Genomic DNA, 21,871 nt, shown 5'->3' on the forward strand with positions numbered 1-21,871 from the left:
TTCATTTGAACCTTCATTTTCTTCATTTAAACCTTGAAAACTTTCTGCTTGATTCATTTGATGAATATGCTTTCAGGAATTATTCATTTTTCAGAGTATCTATTTTTTAAAGAAAATTCTGCAATACATGTAGCATCTGATTTTAATACTTATTCATATAATTGAGCAATATGAACATTAATTTTAAGAAAAGATAACTTTTGCACCATTTTGCTAATATAATTGAGTTTTTGATGAATTTGAGTATATTAATGTTCTTAAATAGTGTTAATATTTTTATCTTGGCTGTTTTTCATTATGTACTTGAATCTTTCCTATTTTGACAATGAGAAAAAAGCCAGATTGATATAAAGTATCTAGTTTTGTCAGTTTTTTTCTTAACCCATTCCTGCTGCCCCCTGGAGCTTTAACCATTGATACCAATTTCCCTCACTCCCTCTTTTCTTGTGAGCTTAGAAAGTGACTTTAAAAGGCGTAAATGGGGAGTGAAATGGGCTAGTTTGATTCCAGTTCTGCCACTTACTCATCATATAAATATTTGGAGAGTCACATAACCTCTCTGTAATATAATCATTCTGTAACTGTTGGGGATGGTACATTAATATAGCCCTATTCACTGCACAGAGCTAACAGAATTTCACTGGCCATAAAGCACATAATAAGTCTGTATTTATGCCAGTGATTTTTTTCATTGGTGCAGGGTAATGAAAAAGTCTGCAGAGACCCAGTTGTGATTTTGGGCCCTGGGGAGTCTCAGTAGCATACCTAAAGTCTGTTGAAACAGAGAAAAGTAGCCATGAAATACAAATATAATACAGGCAAAACACTAGGTAGAGGAGGGTTAGGAAAGAGGAGAGCATTCTACAAGCCTGGATACTCTTAGAACTCACAATGGCCAGTGGGGTTTAGCCCCTTTGCTTTGCCTTCCAAGTTTCTGGGGTTGCTGCTTTGTCACTTCCTCTACTGCTGGGATATGATGTTGGCAGCATTGTGACCCAGAAGGACCCAGACAACACTGTCACCCTCTCATTACAGTTGTTCTTTCCAACTCGCAGGAGTGGCCTTTTCTCTGCTCGTAACTTTTCTTTGTCTTATACCCTCCATTACCTCATCACCAGGGTTGGTGGTAAAACTCTGTGATCTAAGAATTACCTGGTTTGAATCTCACCATTTTAAAAAGAGGCATCACGAAGAACTGACTCACTGGAAAAGACCCTGATGCTGGGAAAGATTGAAGGCAGGAAGAGAAGGGGATGACAGGGGATGAGGTGGTTGGATGGCATCACTGACTTGATGGACATGAGTTTGAATAAGCTCCAGGAGGTGGTGATGGACAGGGAAGCCTGACGTACGGCAGTGCAAGGGGTCTCAAAGAGTTGTCCATGACTGAGTGACTGAACTGAACCGAACTGAACTGAACTGATCAAAACTTTCTCCACCCACAGTCATGGCTTTGTATCTTTGCTTGTCTTAATTCTTAAACACTAACCCCAGAATTTTCACGGATTTGTACATTATACACACTACCTTTGTTTCACTTGTATAGTAATGATTAAATTTAATGCTTACGTCATCAAAAAAATAAAATAAAATAAAATAAAAATAAAAAGAGGCATCAGTAACCTTGAAAACCCTTTTTCACCCAGCTTTGTTTTAAAAAAGTATGCTGTAGGCTCAGAAAAGTATATGCTAGGTGTCAAAGTTTATTGACTTCTGTTTTGTTATTGTTGTTTATTTTTTGTTATAACCCAAAGAAAATGGGTAGATGTATGATGGGGTGGGGGTGCAGTGGGTGTGGTGGGGGCGGCACTAAGGGAGCATGCAAAGAAATGAAACACATATGAAAGGCAATAGTGTATTCAGAAAACACTTGGTAATATTTACCCTTTGTCGTATACAGTCAAATTTAAGTTATTTATGTGACCTGTTTACACTGTTCTCCAAATGCCTCTTCCTTCCCATGAATGTTGTCTGTAGCTAAATTATAAGCAAATGTGGGAGAAAGGAACAAGGCCTGATAAAGTCCCTTTCTATAGCATCCAGTGTATAATGGAACATATGTGTGTGTCTCCAATGAATAAGTGTGCTACCCATGAGCCGTCAGTTGTGAGCCATCCAGCGTGGATGTGCATTGTTTGTTATTTTCCTACTTCAGTCCCTTGCTTTATAGACATGGTTTCTTTTGTTTGACCCACAGCTTCTCCTCTTCCTTAAAGCCTTTTCTGAGACAGAGCAGACCAAGTTGGCGATGCTGTCGGGAATCCTGCTGGGCAGCGGCACCCTGCCTGCCACCATCCTCACCAGTCTCTTCACTGACAGCTTAGTCAAAGAAGGTATGCATGTTCGTTTTCTTACCTGTCAGACAGGAAAAGAAAGCCAAAGATAAATACCAGTTCCTCTCCTTGGTGTTCTCTGCTGCCCCTCCATGCTCCGTGTAAGAGACTGTATGTGTGTGTGTTCAAACAATAAAAGGACTGTATGTGTTTCCTGTAGGAATTTAAGAGAAAAATATGCACACCTATGCAAAGACAATTAAAGAATAATAATAATAAACTAGAATTTTTGGCATAAGTCTCAGTGCCTAGGTCAAAGACCCTGAAATTGATCAGTTCTAAACTGTTTCTCTCAACATAGATGCTTACTGACATATTTTGTTGGGACAGTGCTTCATTGTGCAGGACTCTTTATGCTTTGTGGGACATTTAGCCTTTCTTGCCCTTGGAAACAGAATGCCAGCCTCAAACACTTGCCTCCATTTAGTAGAACAGCCAAAAATGGCCCTTCACATTCCTAAATGCCCCCCAAACTATTACTTCACTGGTTTGGGCCATTCTTCTGAACTGTTCTCCCTCAAGATCTTGTCCTCAGAGGTTCGTTCTGATCACATTTTTAAAGTATTCATTATGTCTGTTTTAGAAGTTCAGACGGCTGCCTAAGAGTTTTGCTTTAATTTCAAGGCATTAAGAGTTTGATGGGCATACATACAATTACTTGGTTATAGAATAATACAGAAGTGGGCTTTTTTTTTCTTGTAGGAAGATAATGATATTCAAGTTTTAAATACAGTGTTAAACAAAGAGTTATTTTTTTTCTTAAAGACAAATTAAAAGAGCTTTTGTGAAAACATCTGTTTCTTCTTAGAATTGGGTTTTACTCCTACAGATGTGAAGTCCCAGCCTCATTTATGCCTGCAGTGAAATGAGTTATAATTTTCTTATAACTGAGAAAAGAATAGTAAATCAAGAGTCAAATCATATTATTTAGAGATTCTCTATAGTTTTAGACTCTCTAATTGTTATTAATATATTGTTAAAATATTATAGCACTTTAAAATGTTTTCCTGAAGAGAATTTGTGATCCTTCGTGTTTTATTTATGGTACTAGCCATTTTATACTAGGAGAAAAAGATAAAATGTAAACAGGAAATGTTAATTACTTCAGATTTATCCCTAGCATTTATAACAAAATAATTCTTTCTGGTTGTGTTAAAAACTTAAATGATGTATGTAATTTCTTTTGAAATGTATTAAAAATTAAATTATTAGAAAGATAAATGGACAAACGTGATAGAGCAAATACAGCAAAATATTAACTGCTGCAGAATCAAGATGGTGAGTACATGAGTATTTATTTTTCAATTTGTTCAGTTCTTCTGTAAGAAGTTCTTGAAATTTTTTATGGTAAAATGTTAGGAGGGGTAGGAAAGAATACTTTTGCTATAAGAAGTGACACAGTGCCTCTGTCACATGGTTTTTCCTTATACTCCACCATAGAAACTAAAGTCTTAAACTTTTTCTTCCCAAATAGGAAAGGGTTATGAAATTACACCTTTTCCCCAACTTCCCACCCAACAAATGGCTAAGGGGAATCATCCACTCAGGAGAATCTCAAGTATAAAGTTTCTCCAATCCTTCCACCAGGAGCCACTTTTAATGCAAAGTGATAGGTTTGAGCCTGATTTTTTGTAGACTCCTAGTTTCAGGCATACTTCATTTCTCTTACTTACAATGAGGATTATAAGATCCTTTTTAAAATTTTTAATTACATAAGAATATTAAATTTTATATTGACTATGAAGTAATGATAATATTAAAAATCCAGGTCAACAGGTTGACAACATAAAATTCTCTAGCTCATGTTTATTGTCTTAGTTTGAGGCTGGAGGGGCTTAGTTTCTCTGCTATTCAAAAGAAAAACATTGGGTAAAGCTGGTATCTGTATTAGTTGAACTTGTTTACTTACCCACAAGTAACTGGAAGATAGGACATAAATTTCTATGTCAGGGCATTTCTTTTTTTTTTTTTAATTTTATTTTTTACTTTGAAACAAATTTGATTTACAATGTTGTGTTAGTTTCAGGTATATAGCAGAATGATTCAGATATATGTTCTTTTGCAGATTCTTTTCCCTTACAGGTTATTACAAAATATTGAGGATAGCTCCCTGTGCTATACAGTAGGTCCTTGTTGGTTATCTAGTTTATACATAGTAGTAGATATATGTTAATCCCATAATTCCTAATTTATTCCCTCCCCCATTTAAGGGCATTTATTTCTTATGTAACAATATATGTAAAAGTCGAACAGACTTCAGGGTGAACAGCAATATCATTCAGGACTCGAATTTTTCCCCCATTACTAATCATTGCAGAAGGAGGGTGGTGCCAAGGCTTAGACTAATTAGAAGTCACCTGGCCTGAGTAAAATGGGAATTCTCTTAGGAAAGGGGACTAGAGACTGTTTAGACCACCAACAATAGTGAAGCCTTCAATTCAGAAGACTCAGTTTAATATATCGACTACTCCTTAACTTTTCATTAAATAAATGCAACATTAATTTAGACATTTAGAGTGTTCACAGAAAAGCTATCAATTAGTTATCTGATTACTTATATTTAGAAATAAATCCTGTTATAAATGAGTATGTAATTGAGTGGATTCCTGATTAACATAGCAGTTTTTAAAATCTCTTTAAAAATATCCAGAAAAGATTTTAGCTGAAACAGAACTGACATTTTTATAGCTTAACTCATGAATATTTTAAAATGCTTTTTACAAAAAGTAAAACTGTAAAGTAAATGATGCATGTTCATCTATAACTTTATTTATTTATACCTGTCACTACTGATGTTCTTTCGCTGGCATCATTTATCAGCAGATTAGTTGACATGTTGACATTTCAGTTTTATGGCTCATGATTTATTTGTTGTACCTCAGGATAACTGTTATAAACATGGAATATTGGTGAACCACAGAGTGAAATAGAGGCAAAACACTGTAACATCCTTGGCTTTGAGTATGGTTTTGACCAAGGTAAAAATAAACTTACAGTTAAAACAGGTTGGAATTCGGGAGTGCAAGTTTGAAAAGTACTGTAACTTATTTTTTTCCTTCTCATGAAAATATCCTCTTTTGAGTAATGAATAGCCTAAAGAGCCTTCCATTTTTCTTTTGTACCAAATCAAGTCTCTAAGTTATTTAGTCATTTCAGGGCACCTAATGGGAAATGTTCCCTTATGCATTATCACAAGCAGTTTTTCTAATAAAAGGGTTACTCTCTCTCTTTTATTTTTAACAGGCATTGCGGCCTCATTTGCTGTCAAGCTTTTTAAAGCATGGATGGCAGAAAAAGATGCCAACTCTGTTACCTCCTCTTTGAGAAAAGCCAACTTAGACAAAAGGCTGCTTGTGAGTGTTGTTTGGGCAATGTAATACACAACTGAAATGCCCGAGACTGTGTCGAATTAGAACGTGGTTCCTTTTGTTTCTGTATTATTGTAAGATAGAAACTAATTCCAGTTTAATCTTTGTTGCATAAGTAAATGGAATGATAAAATTAAAGAGTCACAGGGAATATGGAGACTTTCAAATTTGGAAGTTTGTTGACATAGTGATAACATTTAGCAGAATTACCTCTGTTGCAGCTAATAACTGTAGAAATTTAAAGTTTTAATATGAAATTTGAGGTCACATTGATCGCACCTAATTAGACATTTATGGGTATCTTGGGTCATAGTTGAATGACACTAATCTCAAATACAGGTTATTTGTTAACAAAATAAAAGTTTAAACAAGATTCCTTGTTTATACCAAGATTCCTTAGAAATGCTTAGATAACCTATGAAAGTGAACAAGTTAATTGTAGTTAATTTGAAACTTCCATTATCATCATTGCTTGATGATGTTTTTACTTCTGTATCTTTGTATTTTTCAAAGAAAATAAAAAAAAAAATTTGCTCTCATAATTTCCATCTGCCCCCTATAATTTCTTTCTGCTAGAAGCCACAGCTGTGACAGAGATTGCTCCAAGTGAAATTTCCTTTACAATTTTAGGACAAAGTCTAAAGTTGAAAGACATGCTTGCCATGTGCTCTTTACCTAGTTTCTTATCTGTTTTCTCTTCCAGCGTGTCCTACTGTGCAAGGGTATTGATCCATGGGATAAGTCTAAATCTGGCTCATTGTAAACTCTTGCACTTTCAATGACTTAAAATTCCTTTATCTTTTGAAATTTACCTTAAAATAGCTGTCCTGGTGTCTTGGAAGTCTTTAGAATTTGATAAAGAAGAAAAATTTAACTCTAGATTCTTGTTGATTTTTGCCAGTGATAATACTTTTCATTTTAGTGTGTATTTATTAAGTGCCTGCTTTGTGCCAGGCTTTAGCCTAGAAGTTGTAGAGTCAGTAGAGACAGGATAGAAAAGTTTCCTGCCTTTGTGGAACCTAGTCTCTAGCAATGTGGGGTGTATGGAAGTCACTGAAGACGAATAGGTTGCTGATGTCAGTGGAAGTTCATATGAAAGAGTGTATTCTTGTTCCTGAGTCTGTAGCTATATCTTAGCTCAGTAAAGCCCACTGAGATCTACATGCCCTTTCTTTCTGGGACCCACGGTGAAGGAACAGCTCCGACCAGAGCCATTCTGTCCTCATGTCAGAGGACAGGAATACAGGACACCGAAGTGAGCCCTTCTGGTGTTGTAGAAGCTCACCTTCTTTGGCCAAAAGAAGTCAGTGAGAAGCTTGCCAGTGGGGTAGGAAGATTTAATCCACTCATGGGCTATATCTCCACCTGTGAAGACAGATTCAACAAGGAGGGACTTCACTGAACACTTGTTTAAAGGAGAGCTGGGTGAATTATTAGGAAAAAATTTTTTTTAACTTTTGTTTTGTATTGAGACATAGCTAATTAACAATGTTGTGATAGTTTAGGGTGAACAGCAAAGGAACTCAGCCATACATATACATATACATGTATCCATTCTCCCTCAAACTTCCCTCCCATTCAAACTGCCGCATAACATTGAGCAGAGTTCCATGTGCTATACAAATAGGTCCTTCCTTGTTGGTTACCCATTTTATTTTTTTAATACAAATTTATTTTTTATTCATTCATCCTTACAATTTTATGCTTATTATCAGGTGTTTTACAAGTCACTGTATGTGAGTGTGGGGTAGGGGCTAAAAGTGAACCTTTCTTTCCCATATTAAACTTTTGAAAAAGTTATGCTCTTCTAACTTAAAGTATGGTTCCTTAAAGACACCAATAATCACAGCTTGGTTAACTTGATTAGGTTACTTCATTTAAAAAGTGTTTAATGTATTTCCTTTTTGAAAAACACATATCGTTTAAGTGTTCTTACTAGGTTTCTTTGTCTGCATACATTTTGAGCATGAAAAGCTTAGGTAGCAGTTTCTACCAGAAACTCCGTGAGGACAGGGTGGCTATGTCTTAGACCAAGCCTGCATGCTGTTTGCTGACTTACAAATGAATGAGGAACTAGAGTGTCAGTTCCACCATCTAGGAGGAAATTTTTGTTTCACTAACCTGTTTAATAAAATTCCCTCTGCATTAGCACATTTGGGAGGAAAATAGCATATTCTCAAAGTTTAGCAATTACCTACTTCTGTAATACAGAAGCAAGAAAAATATATAGCAACTCCCAGAAGAGAGGAGATGGGAGACATCATTCTCCCATCAGTGGAAAAGGGAACAGCGATCAAGATATTGAGCTGAAGCTATTGAAGAAAGTCAAACAAGCAACCTTTGTCTTTATGGGGCTTATAGTTTATTGCAGGGGAACAGGCAATAAACTGAATAATTAATTTAAATGTGTAGTATAATAAAAAGTGAAAAGTGCTCTGAGAGGAAAACCAAGTAGGGAAACGGTGAGGTGTGTCTGTGTGGTATGGAAAGGCCTCTCATAAGGTGATGTGTGTGAGGAAGCTAACTATCTGGATATATCCAGGAAGAGAATTTCAGCAAAGCCTTTGAGTCATGGCATATTGGGAACAGCAAAAGAGAGAATTTAGTAGGAGCAGAAATGTGAAGATCAGCTCAGAGTTATAACTTTCAAGGTATTACGTGTCATTCATAAGGACTATGGTTATAGTTCATAAAAGTAAATTAAAAGGTCACTTTTGATGTTGTATTACTCTGAACATAACTTGCGATCAGACTTTGCAGTCACATTCTTCCTAAATTGAATACAGAATGCTGGCACAAATAATTATTGACTTTGGAGTCATGCAACCATGTCCTTAAATTTCTAGCTGCCTAATTAGCTGTTTAACCTTGTTGAGGTTCAGTTTATTTTTCTGTAAAACTTCTATTGTATACAATTATTAGCAAAATACCTCATATCTAGATTCATAGAAGAAACTAAAAATTAAATTAGTTCCCTGCCCCCAACAAATTTAGAAGACCTCTTGACAAATATCAATGACAGAACTTCAGTCAGTTTTGAAATGTTTGCTTTAACATGAATGTATGTTTTAATGCTGCTCCCACCAACTCTGTTCTGACATTTTGAAACTCATGACTCAACTCAAGACAGGTTATGGGACGATGGTACGCAGAATATTGAAATTTGAATCATGACAGAAGCCATCTGGCTACGTCCCTATACTTGGTGGCAAACTCGTTACAGATCTTTCTTCAGAGATTTTTACTGAAGCCCATACAGCCATTGGCCAATATATATATGCAAATCTAGCCATCATAAAAGTTTGAATCTATCTTGTAGACTCTTCAACAGTCTGAAAAATGTGAGAGCTTTGAAAACTGCCTTGCTTTCTTAGTTGAGTGTTGGGAGTCACACAGGATTAGAACATGACTAAGTGTTCCTAAGCCCTTGCCAAGCTGTATAAGGTGAAATGGAAATGAGGTAAAAATGTAAGAGCAGCCGTGGTGTACTGCACTTTTAAAGAATTTCCAACAGAATTACATAATGAATTGAAGAGTTGGTAGGGCAGGTTTAGATTAGATCTCACCATGAACTTAATTTAGAGCCACCATCATTAAAAGATGCAGCAAAAATTCCCTGTAGCTCTGAGCTATTTTAGACTAATAGCAGCATTTTCTCCAAATGTGAATCGAGGTCTATGAGATGAGAATAGTCAATATTTGTTTTTTTAATAGTATCTCAAATCATTTCAGCATTACTAAAACTGGTTTTTGTCTATTAACTCATAGTTAGGGAAACAGTAGGATTAATAATTTCAGTTTTTCTTATTGTTTTAAAATAATCCCAGGCTTACTCAGTTACCACCTTATTTGTATTTAGTTTAGCAAACTTGGCTCTGTTTTTGCATATGCTACACTTCGATTAAAGTAAAAGAAAAAGTAAATAGTAGTTCCAAATGAGTGAAACTATTATGTAAGTTGATTAACATTTTTTATTCTTTGTCAAATTGCCTAATTTTGAAAGGTGTCTTAGCAAGTGCTCAAGAAATATACCTTGAGATGTATTCTTTTGAAAAATCAATCCTTACTCTTTTCTTCATGAGGTAGTCTAAGTGCTACTTTAATATGAAAATGTTGTTCTTTATGCTTGCTGAATGTGAATGGCTTATTGTATGACAGTCTCTCGTCTTTTCTCTCTCAGGAACTCTTTCCAGTTAACAGACAGAGTGTGGATCATTTCGCTAAATACTTCACTGACGCAGGTCTGAAGGAGCTCTCTGACTTCCTCCGAGTCCAGCAGTCCCTGGGCACCAGGAAGGAGCTGCAGAAGGAACTCCAGGAGCGTCTTTCTCAGGAATGCCCGATCAAGGAGGTGAGGACCATGGGCGAGGGGCATATCCTAGACTGTGCAGTACAAACTTTACCTCCCTTAAAGGAGACTTCCCTTCGTTCATTGCTATGAACTTGAGGTCCTTTTCATACCATTTAAATGAGCTCAATATCAAAAACATCTTCCAGGATGTTCCAGAAAATAATGATTATTTCCACACAAATGACTGATTTACCAGGTTGCTATCATTGTCAGAATATTTCATCTGCCTAATAGATTCACTGTCCGCTGCTATCCACTAGCATTATACCTCAGTTTAAGGTGATTTTTCCCATTTTGTTGCAGACTATATAATACGGTTAAGTATTAGCTTAATGTATGTAGATTTCGATTTTAAGACAAAAAGGGGGTGGTTTTGCATTCACGTCATGGATAAAGACCAATTGGACCAGTGACTTGCTGGCTTCCACTCACAATAACTGGGTATCTGCATAATGTAAATACTGTATGTTTGTATAGCTATAGTTCTTGTGGCTATGACTGTATCTTTTTGTTTTTAATCATGCCTGAAGAAAACTTCCCATTTGAACTTTAAAAAACTTTTATGTGATAATTCAAAAGCTGCTTTAAGAATCCTTTCCTTTTGCCACTTACTCTCAAGTCCCAAACCCTCACCACACTGCTTGCCTAGAGCCTTGCAAAGTACTGTGTATGGTTTAAAATTTGAGATTTCAAGATGGATTCTGGCCAGCAGGTGGAGGTGTTGGTCCTAAATCTCATAGCATTAAGTTAAGCAATATATCAAGTAACCTTTATCCAAGCAAAAATCTTGAACATGATTATCCATGGCGGGGGGGCGGGGGGTAGCAAACTATAACTAACACTGTGATACTTTCAGGTATAGAGATGTCACATTTCTTTGCAGCTTTTCCCTGTCAGCTGGAGGACTGGGACTCCTCAGTTCCTTCTTTTCTTGAAGGCTGCTTTACCCACTGCAATCCAGGCTGGCAGGAAAGAAAACTGTACTTTCATTTTAAAAAGGAAAGGAGAAAAGTAGTTGTACTGCTCACAAAGTGGTACATAAGATGCATTACGGTTTTTAATTACTTCTTAAGCCCTCCAGGTGGCGCTAGTGGCAAAGACCCCATCTGCCAATGCAGGAGACTTAAGAGATGCAAGTTCAATCCCTGGGTCGGGAAGATCCCGTGGAGAAGGAAATGGCAACTCACTGCAGTATTCTTGCCTGTAGAATCCCCATGGACAGAAAAGCCGGTTGGGCTACAGTCCATGGGTTCGCAAAGAGTCGGGCACGACTGAGCAACTTAGTGTACATGCATGCACTGAAGTCCTCAGCTCTACTTGGGATTTTATTTCAAAAGGGGAAAGATTTTTTCAAACAAGTTTGATATAAAATACACTGTTAGGCAGAATTTATTCTTTATGATCAGGTTTTTAGGATACATTTTCACATTTAAAAGTAATTCTGAGGGGAAAATAGCCTGCTGAGTGTTGCTGCATTGATATATACCATCTAAAAAAAGTCTTTGCACTTTACAATTTATTTGCATGAGGCATGAGGATATTCAAAAGTGATAATAAAGAATAAATTGTAGAGAATGCCTCGTACCAACCCAAGACATTTTTTCATCAAGAGGTTTTAAGTTGAGGATTGGAGTAGACATTCACAGCTCTGTTGCTTTCTTCAAACCCCAGAAAGTCAGACTGGCTTAAATAATCCTTGCCCTACTGGACTCAACAGGGGTCCTGCCTGTAAAAGGCTAACCCTGAGAAACCAAGATTCGCTGTTATTTTCTATTACCCAGCAGCTCCTGGCCAGAGCTAATGCTGTTAATTTGGGTACTAAAAATAAATCCACTCTGAGAACAAATCATTGTATTCTCCTCTGTCTTGGAATTTGAGAGCATATGCCAGGAAGGGAGGATATTTGTCTGCCCCAAACAGCATATTTGTCTGCCCCAAACCTTTTACTGACTAAGCACAGAGAGAGGGGGATCTCCCCACCTGCCTGTTCCTCTTTTGACTCCTTTCTTCGTGAAATGTAGGTGGTTCTCTATGTTAAAGAAGAAATGAAAAGGAATGATCTTCCAGAAACAGCAGTGATTGGACTTCTGTGGACCTGTATAATGAACGCTGTGGAATGGAACAAGAAGGAAGAACTTGTGGCGGAGCAGGCCCTCAAACACCTGAAGGTACAGGGTCCCAGCAAGGCTGTCTTGGCTGCAGGCCAGCTGTAGCTTTAACAGTGTGACAGACGGGTTCTAATCATAATGCAGTCCAAACATATATTTCCTAATGTTTTTCCTTTCAAATATGCCACCACCTAAAATGTTTGAGCTGTCAGAGCTTGTGAAATACCTGAGGGTAAGTTCTTATTAAAAACAACATCAGAAAATCCACAGAATAGTCATATATTCAGTAGTAGTTAAAGAGAAATATAGTCTGTTAGTTTTCCTTCTACCTGACAAAAATTCTTGAGTATTTTTTTTAAGTAAGCTACAAGTTGACATTAGAATTTGAAAAGTGAGTGGTGGAAGAAATCAACTGATTGTATAAATTGTATATTTTTGTAAGGGGATACATATGTGTTTGCTTTTATCATCCTCTCCCTGTAAAACTATTAAGACACGTAGAAGACTTAGAACATGCCTTCAGAGTTCACACTTGAATTGGGAAGCAAACACCTACATAGTATAAACTCGGTAGGATGTAAATCAGATAACTCTTCAGTATTTAGGAGAACAGAGCTGTGAGTAGCCTATGCAGGGAAGGATCAAAGGAGGAGTTTGTGTTGAGCTCAGTAACTCTTAGAGAAAATAATAGCCAAACATCAACAACTAGGGGCTTTCCTGATGGCTCAGATGGTCAAGAATCTGCCTGCAATACGGGAAGATCCTCTGGAGAAGGGAATGGCAACCCACTCCAGTATTCTTGCCTGGAGAATTCTATGGACAGAGGAGCCTGGTGGGCTACAATCAGTGGGGTCACAAAGAGTCAGACAGGACTGAGAGACTGACATACACATATCAAGAACTAGAAGCCAAGGTCATTTAAGACAAAAGGAACAATATGAACAAAACTATAAAGATGTTTTGTGAGCGGATCTGGGAAGAGACCTCTACTCTTCCAGTGGCAGAGCCATACTCCTGGAGTGGAGGAATTACAGCAGCCCTGGGAACCTTCAGAACTTAGGATCTCTGTCTCATTTTCACAATATCTATTAGACGAACACACTAGCATAGCAATTGTCTCTGACAGAGTCAGGAGTTCCTATTTGGTCTCTTTTAGCGGGTACAGTGAGAGAAATCTGATATGGTGCTAGGATAAAAAATTCGTTTTGGTTGGACACAATATTATAATAAGATAATCCTCAAAGTGGAAGTTTTCCAAGCAAATCTCCAGGTGACCGCTGTGCTTCAAGTGGCATCAGCCCTATACCTCCCACAAAAGTGAACGGTCTTCCTCCCCACTCCTATTCCAGCAATACGCTCCACTCCTGGCTGTGTTCAGTTCCCAAGGCCAGTCAGAGCTGATCCTTCTGCAGAAGGTTCAGGAATACTGTTATGACAACATCCATTTCATGAAAGCCTTTCAGAAGATTGTGGTTCTCTTTTACAAAGGTATGTAGCTGTGTTGTTCTGCCACTGTTTCTGTGTTTTGTTGAAGCTCTTTTTGGGCCAGAGTAAGGGGTGATGCAGAGGGGGACATGGGCTTCTGCTCATCTCTGAATTTTAGTGAGGCAGCCATATTATGTAGAGAGAGAAGGTATTAATACAAACCCCATAGATCCCTGTGGCCTCAAGTCCCAGTCTGATTAGGCCCCTGTGCACTTCTCATTGATGGAAATTGCTAGAAGACTGGTGATGAACTTATAATTTTGGGAAGTGGGGAGGGAGGATGGTGAAAAAGACTGTAATCACTAAAAAGAAGGTCTGTGTTTGAATTGCAAGGATTAGTTGTAACAACAATGATCACCAGAAGCATGTTCAAACCTTTTCAGATACCATCAAGCTGGCTCTAAAGTAGCTTTAAACTTTGTGTTTTAGTTATTTGGCTCACCCAGTCTCCTGTTTGCCCAGGAAATGACTATTTTTAGATTTTCACATTTACTGTCTGTTCATTGTGTTTATAAGGATTAAGTTGCCATGACAACTGGTACTGCCAGTTTATTAAAAAATGAGTGTTCTAGGGTTTTAACTGATCTCAATCTCTATACCTATAGTATATTTTAAAAAAATGATCCTAGACTATTCTTTGGTCTAGCTTTGTGTAGTTTTATGAGGAGGGGGGAAGGAACACTTAAACAATGATACATTTTGAACATGATGAAATGTTTATTAGAAATTACTGCTATCTTAAATGGGCTTCCCTTGTGGCTTAGCTGATAATCTGCCTGCAATGGGGGGGACTTGGGTTCGATCCCTGGGTTGGGAAGATCCCCTTGAGAAGGGAAAGGCTACCCACTCCAGTATTCTGACCTGGAGAATTCCATGGTACAGTCCATGGTGTTGCAAAGAGTCAGACATGACTGAGCAACTTTCACTTTCACACTTCACTTTAAATGGCATAACACAGAAGAAAACTAAAGTATAAATTAATGGACTTCCCTGTTGGCTCAGACGGTAAAGAATCCGCCTGTAGTGCAGTAAACTCGGGTTTGATTCCTGGGTCCGGTAGATCCCATGGAGAAGGGAATGGCAACCCACTCCAGTTTTCTTGCCTAGAGAATTCCATGTATAGAGGAGCCTGGCGAGCTACAGTCCATAGGGTCACAAAGAGTCAGACACAACTGAGTGACTAACAGACACGCACACACAAACACATGAATTAATACCAGTCGAATGTTTCTTTTCTTTTTGATACGTTCTTAAATTTGTCTATTTTGATTGACAATTTGGAATGTAAAAATTTTACATTATTGGTTGCTAGCTACTTGGGAAAAAACGCGTGATAGCATTTCACAGAGTTTTAATTGGCTATCCAGATTCTTCAAATGCATTCATCTTGCCCACAAGTGTGTCGGTGATATTTTTGCTTTCTCAGCACTAAGGTATTCGGCACAGTCTTTTGTGTCAATGGGAGACTGTGATGACTGCTGAGTCCCATTTGAAGTTCAATAATCAGTAAAGGCATTTAGGTGGCATGTTAACTATTAACATCCTATTGTTCAGATTTCTCTTTTTAAATAGATTGTTTCAGTTAGTAAAGTCTGTGGTGAGTATGAGTAGGCCCAAGGGAACATAGGAAGATACGTGTCAGTGTCAGTTTTTTTCTGCCTTAGTTGTTTTTGGAAATGAAATCAGGAAACTTACAAATAGAAACCTAAACTATATTTTACTGGAAAGTTAAAACTGAATATCATTTTCTAAGTAACTTCACAATTTTCCACAAAATTATACATATAGGCTGTTTTTCTGAATAAAATAATTGCATTTTTTTCTCTTGAGAACATGGAATCCCTGAGGAATGGTTGTTCTTTATGCCTGTTAAGAGAGTTACTGTGTTCACCTTCCTTTTTATAGTAGTTTTTACCTTGGCCTTATTTCACTCAGCAAACACTTGTGCACCAGCAGACATACATTTCATTTGTCTTATATGGATCTGAGTGTTCTTGTCCTGTATTTCGTTTGCCTAGGAAGACCTGAGGGCTGTGTTTGTTCAAGTGCTCCTTACCCAGTGCTGCATGCAAGTCAATCACCTGGGGAGCTTGTTAAAACACATTCCCCGGCGATGCTGTTTCAGTGGGACCAGCCTTGGGCCCTCAGATTTCCCTTTTAACACATTCCCAGGTGATGCTGTGACTGTTGGTCTCAGATCACTGATTGATCTAAAGGATATTTATTGGATGCCTGAAGTGACAAATCCCATGAACTATAGTAACATAGTTAAGATTATGCTTAACCATTAATTCCATATACCCATGTACATTTTACAAATATCAAATAGTGTTTTGTCTGCTGCTTTTATCTAGTGATGTGAATCCCTTTGCATTTTGCTTTAAAGTCAGTTTTCAAAAATGTAATGGCAATCATTTCTCCTTTCCCATTTTAGTATCTCTGTTACATACACTCATCTTCCTTTATTTCTAGAACTTGAGGATAATAGAAACTGTGGGATATGACTCCCCATGTCCCTTCTGAAAACCTAATTGCTTAAAAGAATGCCATTATTAAAATTTTTATTTTTATGTATTTTATAGAAAAAAATAGTGGAATGAAAGTGAATAAACTTTGAGTAATGCTTTGCAGCAAGGAAAGGAGAAAGTGGTGATTGGTCACTTACTGAAGATTTACATTTTGTACTAGAATCTAGATTTTATATTTCTGAGGCAGTAAGGAAAATAGTAAGTCCATCACTACTTTTCTAATATTGCATTATTCACTTTCTAAGATAAATTTCTTTCTTCCTAAAGCTAAGTACTGTATTCTCAGCATGTAGGTCTGAAAAATAAAACTACCTCCTCAAGTACCATTAGTATCTCTATAATGGCTTTTATTGTTTGCAGATATTTCTTAGGTTAAATTCTGTTCCTTACCCACATTTTTCTAAAAGAAGTTTCTTATTCTAAAAGATTATTGACCTTCTCACATATAGTCCCAGCTTTCTTAGGGTAAATTATATTTGACTCGTGTCTCTATATGACACTGCTCATAAAAAGTACTGAATTTTATAAGTTTCAAGTGACATAGTTTTCAACTTAAATATTTAAATAACTGACATCACCTAACACTTTGCAGTTGTCATAACACTCTTAGGATATTCTCTTTGACCCTCATGTAAACCCAGATTTTGAATTAAAACTCTACACATTGAGACCTATTTAGTTTTTCTCATCAGGTTATTTATTATACATGTACTGAATGCAAACTAGCTGCCAAGTCTTATATGTTAAATGCTGGAAATGAGATGAACAAAGTAGTCCCTGACTGCCTGGATTTCAGAGTATAGAAGAAAATCCAAAATTATAATCACAATGTGTGTGTGTGTTCAGTCACTCAGTCGTGTCTGATTCTTTGCGATGCCATGGACTTTAGCCTGGCAGGCTCCACTGCCTATGGTATTTTCCAAGAAAGAATATTGCCATTTCCCTCTCCTATAATCACCCTATCAGTGGCTAAAATAAGGCTGGTACCAATAAATGATGATGGGAAGTGGAAGGATGACAGTGGAGGGGCCTCTAACTCAGAGCTGAAGCTAACTTGGTGAAGGAAAAGGGAAGGCTCTCAAGGGAGCAGAGTATTTACCCCAGAGGTGATGAAGAAGTTGGCCACATAGAAGGGAGAGAAATGCACTGTAATATGAGGGGCCTTAGTGCAATTGTGGAATGTCTCCTTTCTTACTGTACTTCTACTGATCCTCTGTATTCCTAGTAGGTATTTGGGGGAGATCCCAACACTTTATCATCTCCATCTCCTGGTTATAATGAACTCCTCTCCCTACTTTTCCTTAGTGGAAAACACAAGTTTCTCTCCTACATTTGTCAAGGAGCCCCTTGCATTTGTGATTAGATTTTTTCCTACACAAAGTAAACTTGCTTTTTGATATTCACACTTTGCCTCAAAGTCACCCTGTGTCATTGCTTGTCCCTTCTTTATTATTTATTTCCCTAGAAATTTGGTCTTGCAGCGGGTTTTTATTATTAAATTCTTCCAAGAGCTCAGCTCTGCACAAAGTTGGTCTGATTTTTCAGTGGATAATATATCCATTAAGTTTTACCGGTCATGTACAGTCCTTTTCCGGAGAAGGCAATGGCACCCCACTCCAGTACTCTTGCCTGGAAAATCCCATGGACGGAGGAGCCTGGTAGGCTTCAGTCCATGGGCTCGCGAAGAGTCAGACATGACTGAGCGACTTCACTTTTACTTTTCACTTAAATGTATTGGAGAAGGAAATGGCAACCCACTCCAGTGTTCTTGCCTGGAGAATCCTAGGGACGGAGGAGCCTGGTGGGCTGCCGTCTATGGGGTCGCAGAGAGTCGGACATGACTGAAGCCACTTAGCAGCAGCAGCAGCAGCACAGTCCTTTTCACAAGCACAGTCACCAACAAGGATTCTAGTACTTGCATGGTCTCTTTTGGCCTCTGTGGGGCAATCAAATGCAGGAGTGAGCTCTCAACCTTCATAAGGAAGATAGGAGACAGAGTGTCACTAAGCTACACTCTGTCGCCTTTGCAACCTGTACATTGTATCATAACGTGATTCATTATGGTGAGAAGAAAAAATAGAATTTCCCTTTACATGTTTAGTTCTATGTTTTATTTTATACCATTAACAATAGTAGTTGTTAGTATACGCATATAGTTTATAAACCAAAAAATATACATATGTTGGGAATGTATGTGCTCAAAATTGTCTTACTGATAGGAGAACATGATGAAAACAGTTTGGAAATTACTAGTATAAATCACAGGCATCTTAAAGATGTCATAAAAACAAATTCTATAAAAGGGACTTTTAAAATTCATGTTTGAGATAGTTAGTGTTCCTGGAAGTTTTCTGCAAAGTGTTCTTACCCAGTGACAAATCACTTCCTCAAGCTGTGAACCATCTTCTTCTTATGGCTATGAAAACTGGGCTTTGATGGCCAGAGGCAGGAAAGTTCTTTCATCATTGTGAGTGGAGAGTGCAGAGCTGGAAACACGAGAAACTAAAAGACTAGAAGCTAAGAGTAATTCCTTAGGACCCCTGATTATAATTTCTAAGTCTAGTCCTTGTAAATGAATAAACCCAGATTTCTATCTTCCTTTGCAAAACGTAGTGTATTTAATGATCAAAATAAAAAATAAAACACACTTTTATATTTTCTAAGACCAATCATGTGCATTTTTAGTCAATTTAATCTCTTCAATTGAATCTGAGAGCCAATGATTAATTTTTAAAAAACAAGGCTTTTGTTATGAAAAGATCAGTGATATTATGAATGAAAACAATATCAAATCATTTCTCTTGTTTTTATAAGCTAAAGGTATATTTTAACTACAAAAACATCATTAGAATGATTTATCAGCATTTGTAATGGATTGGGCAGGCATTGGGGATAATAATAAATCCTTTTTATATGTTTTCCATTTCATTTCACACTCCAAAATCCCAAAAGACACCCATTAGAACATTGGCAAAGTATGTAGGCTCTTGTTTCCACAGTCCCCTTTCTACTCTTAACATTAACTATTCTAAATTAATGATAACTTGAGGGTATCAAGGTATATTTGTGGAATTTAGAGTTTTAGGTAGTAGATAGTTAATAGATAACACTTTTTCTTAAAAACCTTTAGGAAGTCTATCTAACACGTCTTTCTCTCTGAATAGTGTACAAGGAAACCATTACTCATGTGATTTAGATATTGTGGGAAAATAAATTTAGGACAGCGATAGAGTGATGTAGAACTTTGGATTCTGTGTATATTGGTCCCATGGTATACCCGGGAAGCTCATCTTTATATTTAATCATTAATATTATCATTATTGCATTCTATCTACAATATATTTTTTTTATCTGCACTTTTTTTCTCCTAAAGTAAATCCCCTTAAAAGACCAGTCATTTGAGGTCACTGCTTAATCAAGATGTGTTTGAAACTGGCAGGACAAAGGGTATTCTGAAATGCTGGAATTGCTGATTCATTGGCAAAATTACAAAATAACCCAGTTTCCTACCAGCAAATTAGCACTGTAAGATTTCCAAGTCCCAGTCCCACCATCATCACCAAAGTACTCATGATCCTATCTACCGGGCTTCCCCAGTGGCTCAGAAGTAAAGATCCCACCTGCCAATGCAGGAGACAAGGGTTCCATCCCTGGGTCAGGAAGGTCCCCTGGAGAAGGGAATGCCAACCCACTATAGAATTCTTGCCTGGGAGATCCCATGAACAAAACAGCCTGGGCTACAGTCTGTGGGGTCACAAAAGAGTTGGACACAACTGAGCAACTAAACAACATCACCACCCTAACTACTAACATACCCAGGACACTGTGCTATGTGGAAACAAGTTTGGTTCTTGTCTTCTAATAAGTTTCAATATGAGTTTCTTTTATAACAGTTTTAATATTTGAAGTGATTGCTTTCTATTAAATTCTAAGACATGAACTTGCTTTAAAACATGATATATATGTAATAACTTTGAAATGTTTGATTTGAAATTGCAGCTGATGTGCTGAGTGAAGAAGCGATATTGAAGTGGTACAAAGAAGCACATGTTGCCAAAGGCAAAAGTGTTTTCCTTGACCAGATGAAGAAATTTGTGGAGTGGTTACAAAACGCAGAAGAAGGTATGATTGTATTTAACAACCCTGGTGGCCATTTAGCAGATTCTTTCTCACTGTAATTCAAAATAGCTCCTTCCTCCACAGATATTTTTTTTTTTTTTTTTTTTTGGCTTTGTAAAACTGAAGTTCTGAGCCTTCATTTCTGAAACAAGGCGATGAAAATATCTGCATGATAAACAAAACAAATCTCTTAAATTATCCCTAGTGGAGGACAAAGAGGAAGAAATAATCAGATGTGAAAGGAAAAAAAAATAATTACATTTACGGGATTATATCAATTTTTTATAGCACCTTTACTGGTTGACTGGTGCTTAAAGTGGGAATACAAGTTGGAAGAGCAATAGTGATGAGACTTAATCCAAGGCATGAGAAGTTGATGATCCAGAAACATACAAGTAGTTGTAGTCACCAATAATATTTCTGAGTTATGTTGCCCTTTTAGAAAGTCAATTTCATTTAAAAATCGAAAAGGAGAAAAGTTTGCTGTCTGCCCTGTCTGTGACTCTCTTAGTCAATCGACACCCAGGCAAAAATGTCTTTTTTTAGGGGACAGGGAGATAAGAGTAGAAACTGTTTCCTGACCTTGTTTAACAGTCTCAGAAGAAAACGACCTGACTTTTCTCTTTCTTCTCTCGCAGAATCTGAATCTGAAGGTGAAGAGAATTAGGTGGCTCAAGAAGCACAATACCTAGGTCACCACACAACACTTTTATTGGGAATGCTGAGCCATTTGAGAAGAGAAACTTGGCTTCCGTTTTCACAAAGGAAAAAAAAAATAGGATAGGCTTCCCTTTTGCCGAGGGGGAAATGGTTTTTTGTTTTGTTTTGTTTTTAAATGGAGCCCTGAGGCATCAGCGATTATACTTGGGACTCTACCTCTCACTCACTATTCGCTAATTTAAAGCCATTCAACAGGGAGTCCAATAGGTATCTGAGGCGAAATACTCCACAGACTCCTCTTTTTTTAGCTGTATTTTTCAGGTACTGTGTGGTAAACGCCCCACTGGTGTCTATTACAGGGCCACTTTGGTAGTTGTGTATCTGCTCGTGTATGTGATTTGACAAACCAGTTTTTTAAAATAAATGGCTTTTTAAAAATCTGGGCTTATATTTTCAACGCTTTTATTTCTTTACTGTCCTAACTTCTTGTATGGATGACATTTCAGTGTCAGGCTTTCTTTCCTATCCAAAATGCTGAATGGTTCTTGTCGAGAAAAGCACTTCTACTCCTTGTATCATTGGTGAATATATTTCACTTACCTTTGTAGTGTAATAGAAATCCACCCAAAAGTATAGGCACACTAGCACCAATACCATAAATTGATAATAACAATATTATCTATATGTGAGGATGTCATTTTCATTATGCAGGAAATAATAAGGACAAGAATAACTGTACCCAAGAATGATTAGAAGTCATAGGATAAAGAGCCTTACAGCCCCTTGAAGTGACTAGCATACCCCAGGGGGCACCTATATATTCTTTCCTAAAATTGTTCTCCTGGGAAATGCTGCTCTTTCATTCTGGTTTTTCCTTTTAGTCTGCATCTTATTTCTTCTAGTCCATTAGTTCATGGCA

The 21,871-nt window shown here is 37.3% G+C and overlaps 1 protein-coding gene across 6 annotated transcripts in view; it reads left to right on the plus strand.

The window, feature by feature from the left end:
- The window catches only part of BZW2 (basic leucine zipper and W2 domains 2), a 57,698-nt gene extending 36,308 nt beyond the window's left edge, over positions 1 to 21,390 (plus strand). For 4 of the 6 annotated variants that reach the window (XM_081537655.1, XM_081537653.1, XM_081537654.1 and 1 more), the window contains 7 exons: positions 2,198 to 2,333; positions 5,577 to 5,686; positions 9,882 to 10,052; positions 12,074 to 12,220; positions 13,510 to 13,648; positions 20,173 to 20,295; positions 20,931 to 21,390. In XM_081537655.1, coding sequence (XP_081393781.1) covers positions 2,198 to 2,333; positions 5,577 to 5,686; positions 9,882 to 10,052; positions 12,074 to 12,220; positions 13,510 to 13,648; positions 20,173 to 20,295; positions 20,931 to 20,959 — 855 coding nt within the window. In that variant the 3' untranslated portion in view covers positions 20,960 to 21,390. The remainder of the gene's footprint in view (positions 1 to 2,197; positions 2,334 to 5,576; positions 5,687 to 9,881; positions 10,053 to 12,073; positions 12,221 to 13,509; positions 13,649 to 20,172; positions 20,296 to 20,930) is intronic. The other 2 variants (XR_014067832.1, XR_014067831.1) reach the window with 1 other exon arrangement.
- The last annotated feature ends 481 nt before the right edge of the window (positions 21,391 to 21,871 follow it).

The sequence above is a fragment of the Giraffa tippelskirchi genome, chromosome 10 (genome assembly GCF_054371585.1).
Source record: "Giraffa tippelskirchi isolate mGirTip1 chromosome 10, T2T-mGirTip1v1.2.pri, whole genome shotgun sequence".
NCBI lineage: Eukaryota > Metazoa > Chordata > Mammalia > Artiodactyla > Giraffidae > Giraffa > Giraffa tippelskirchi.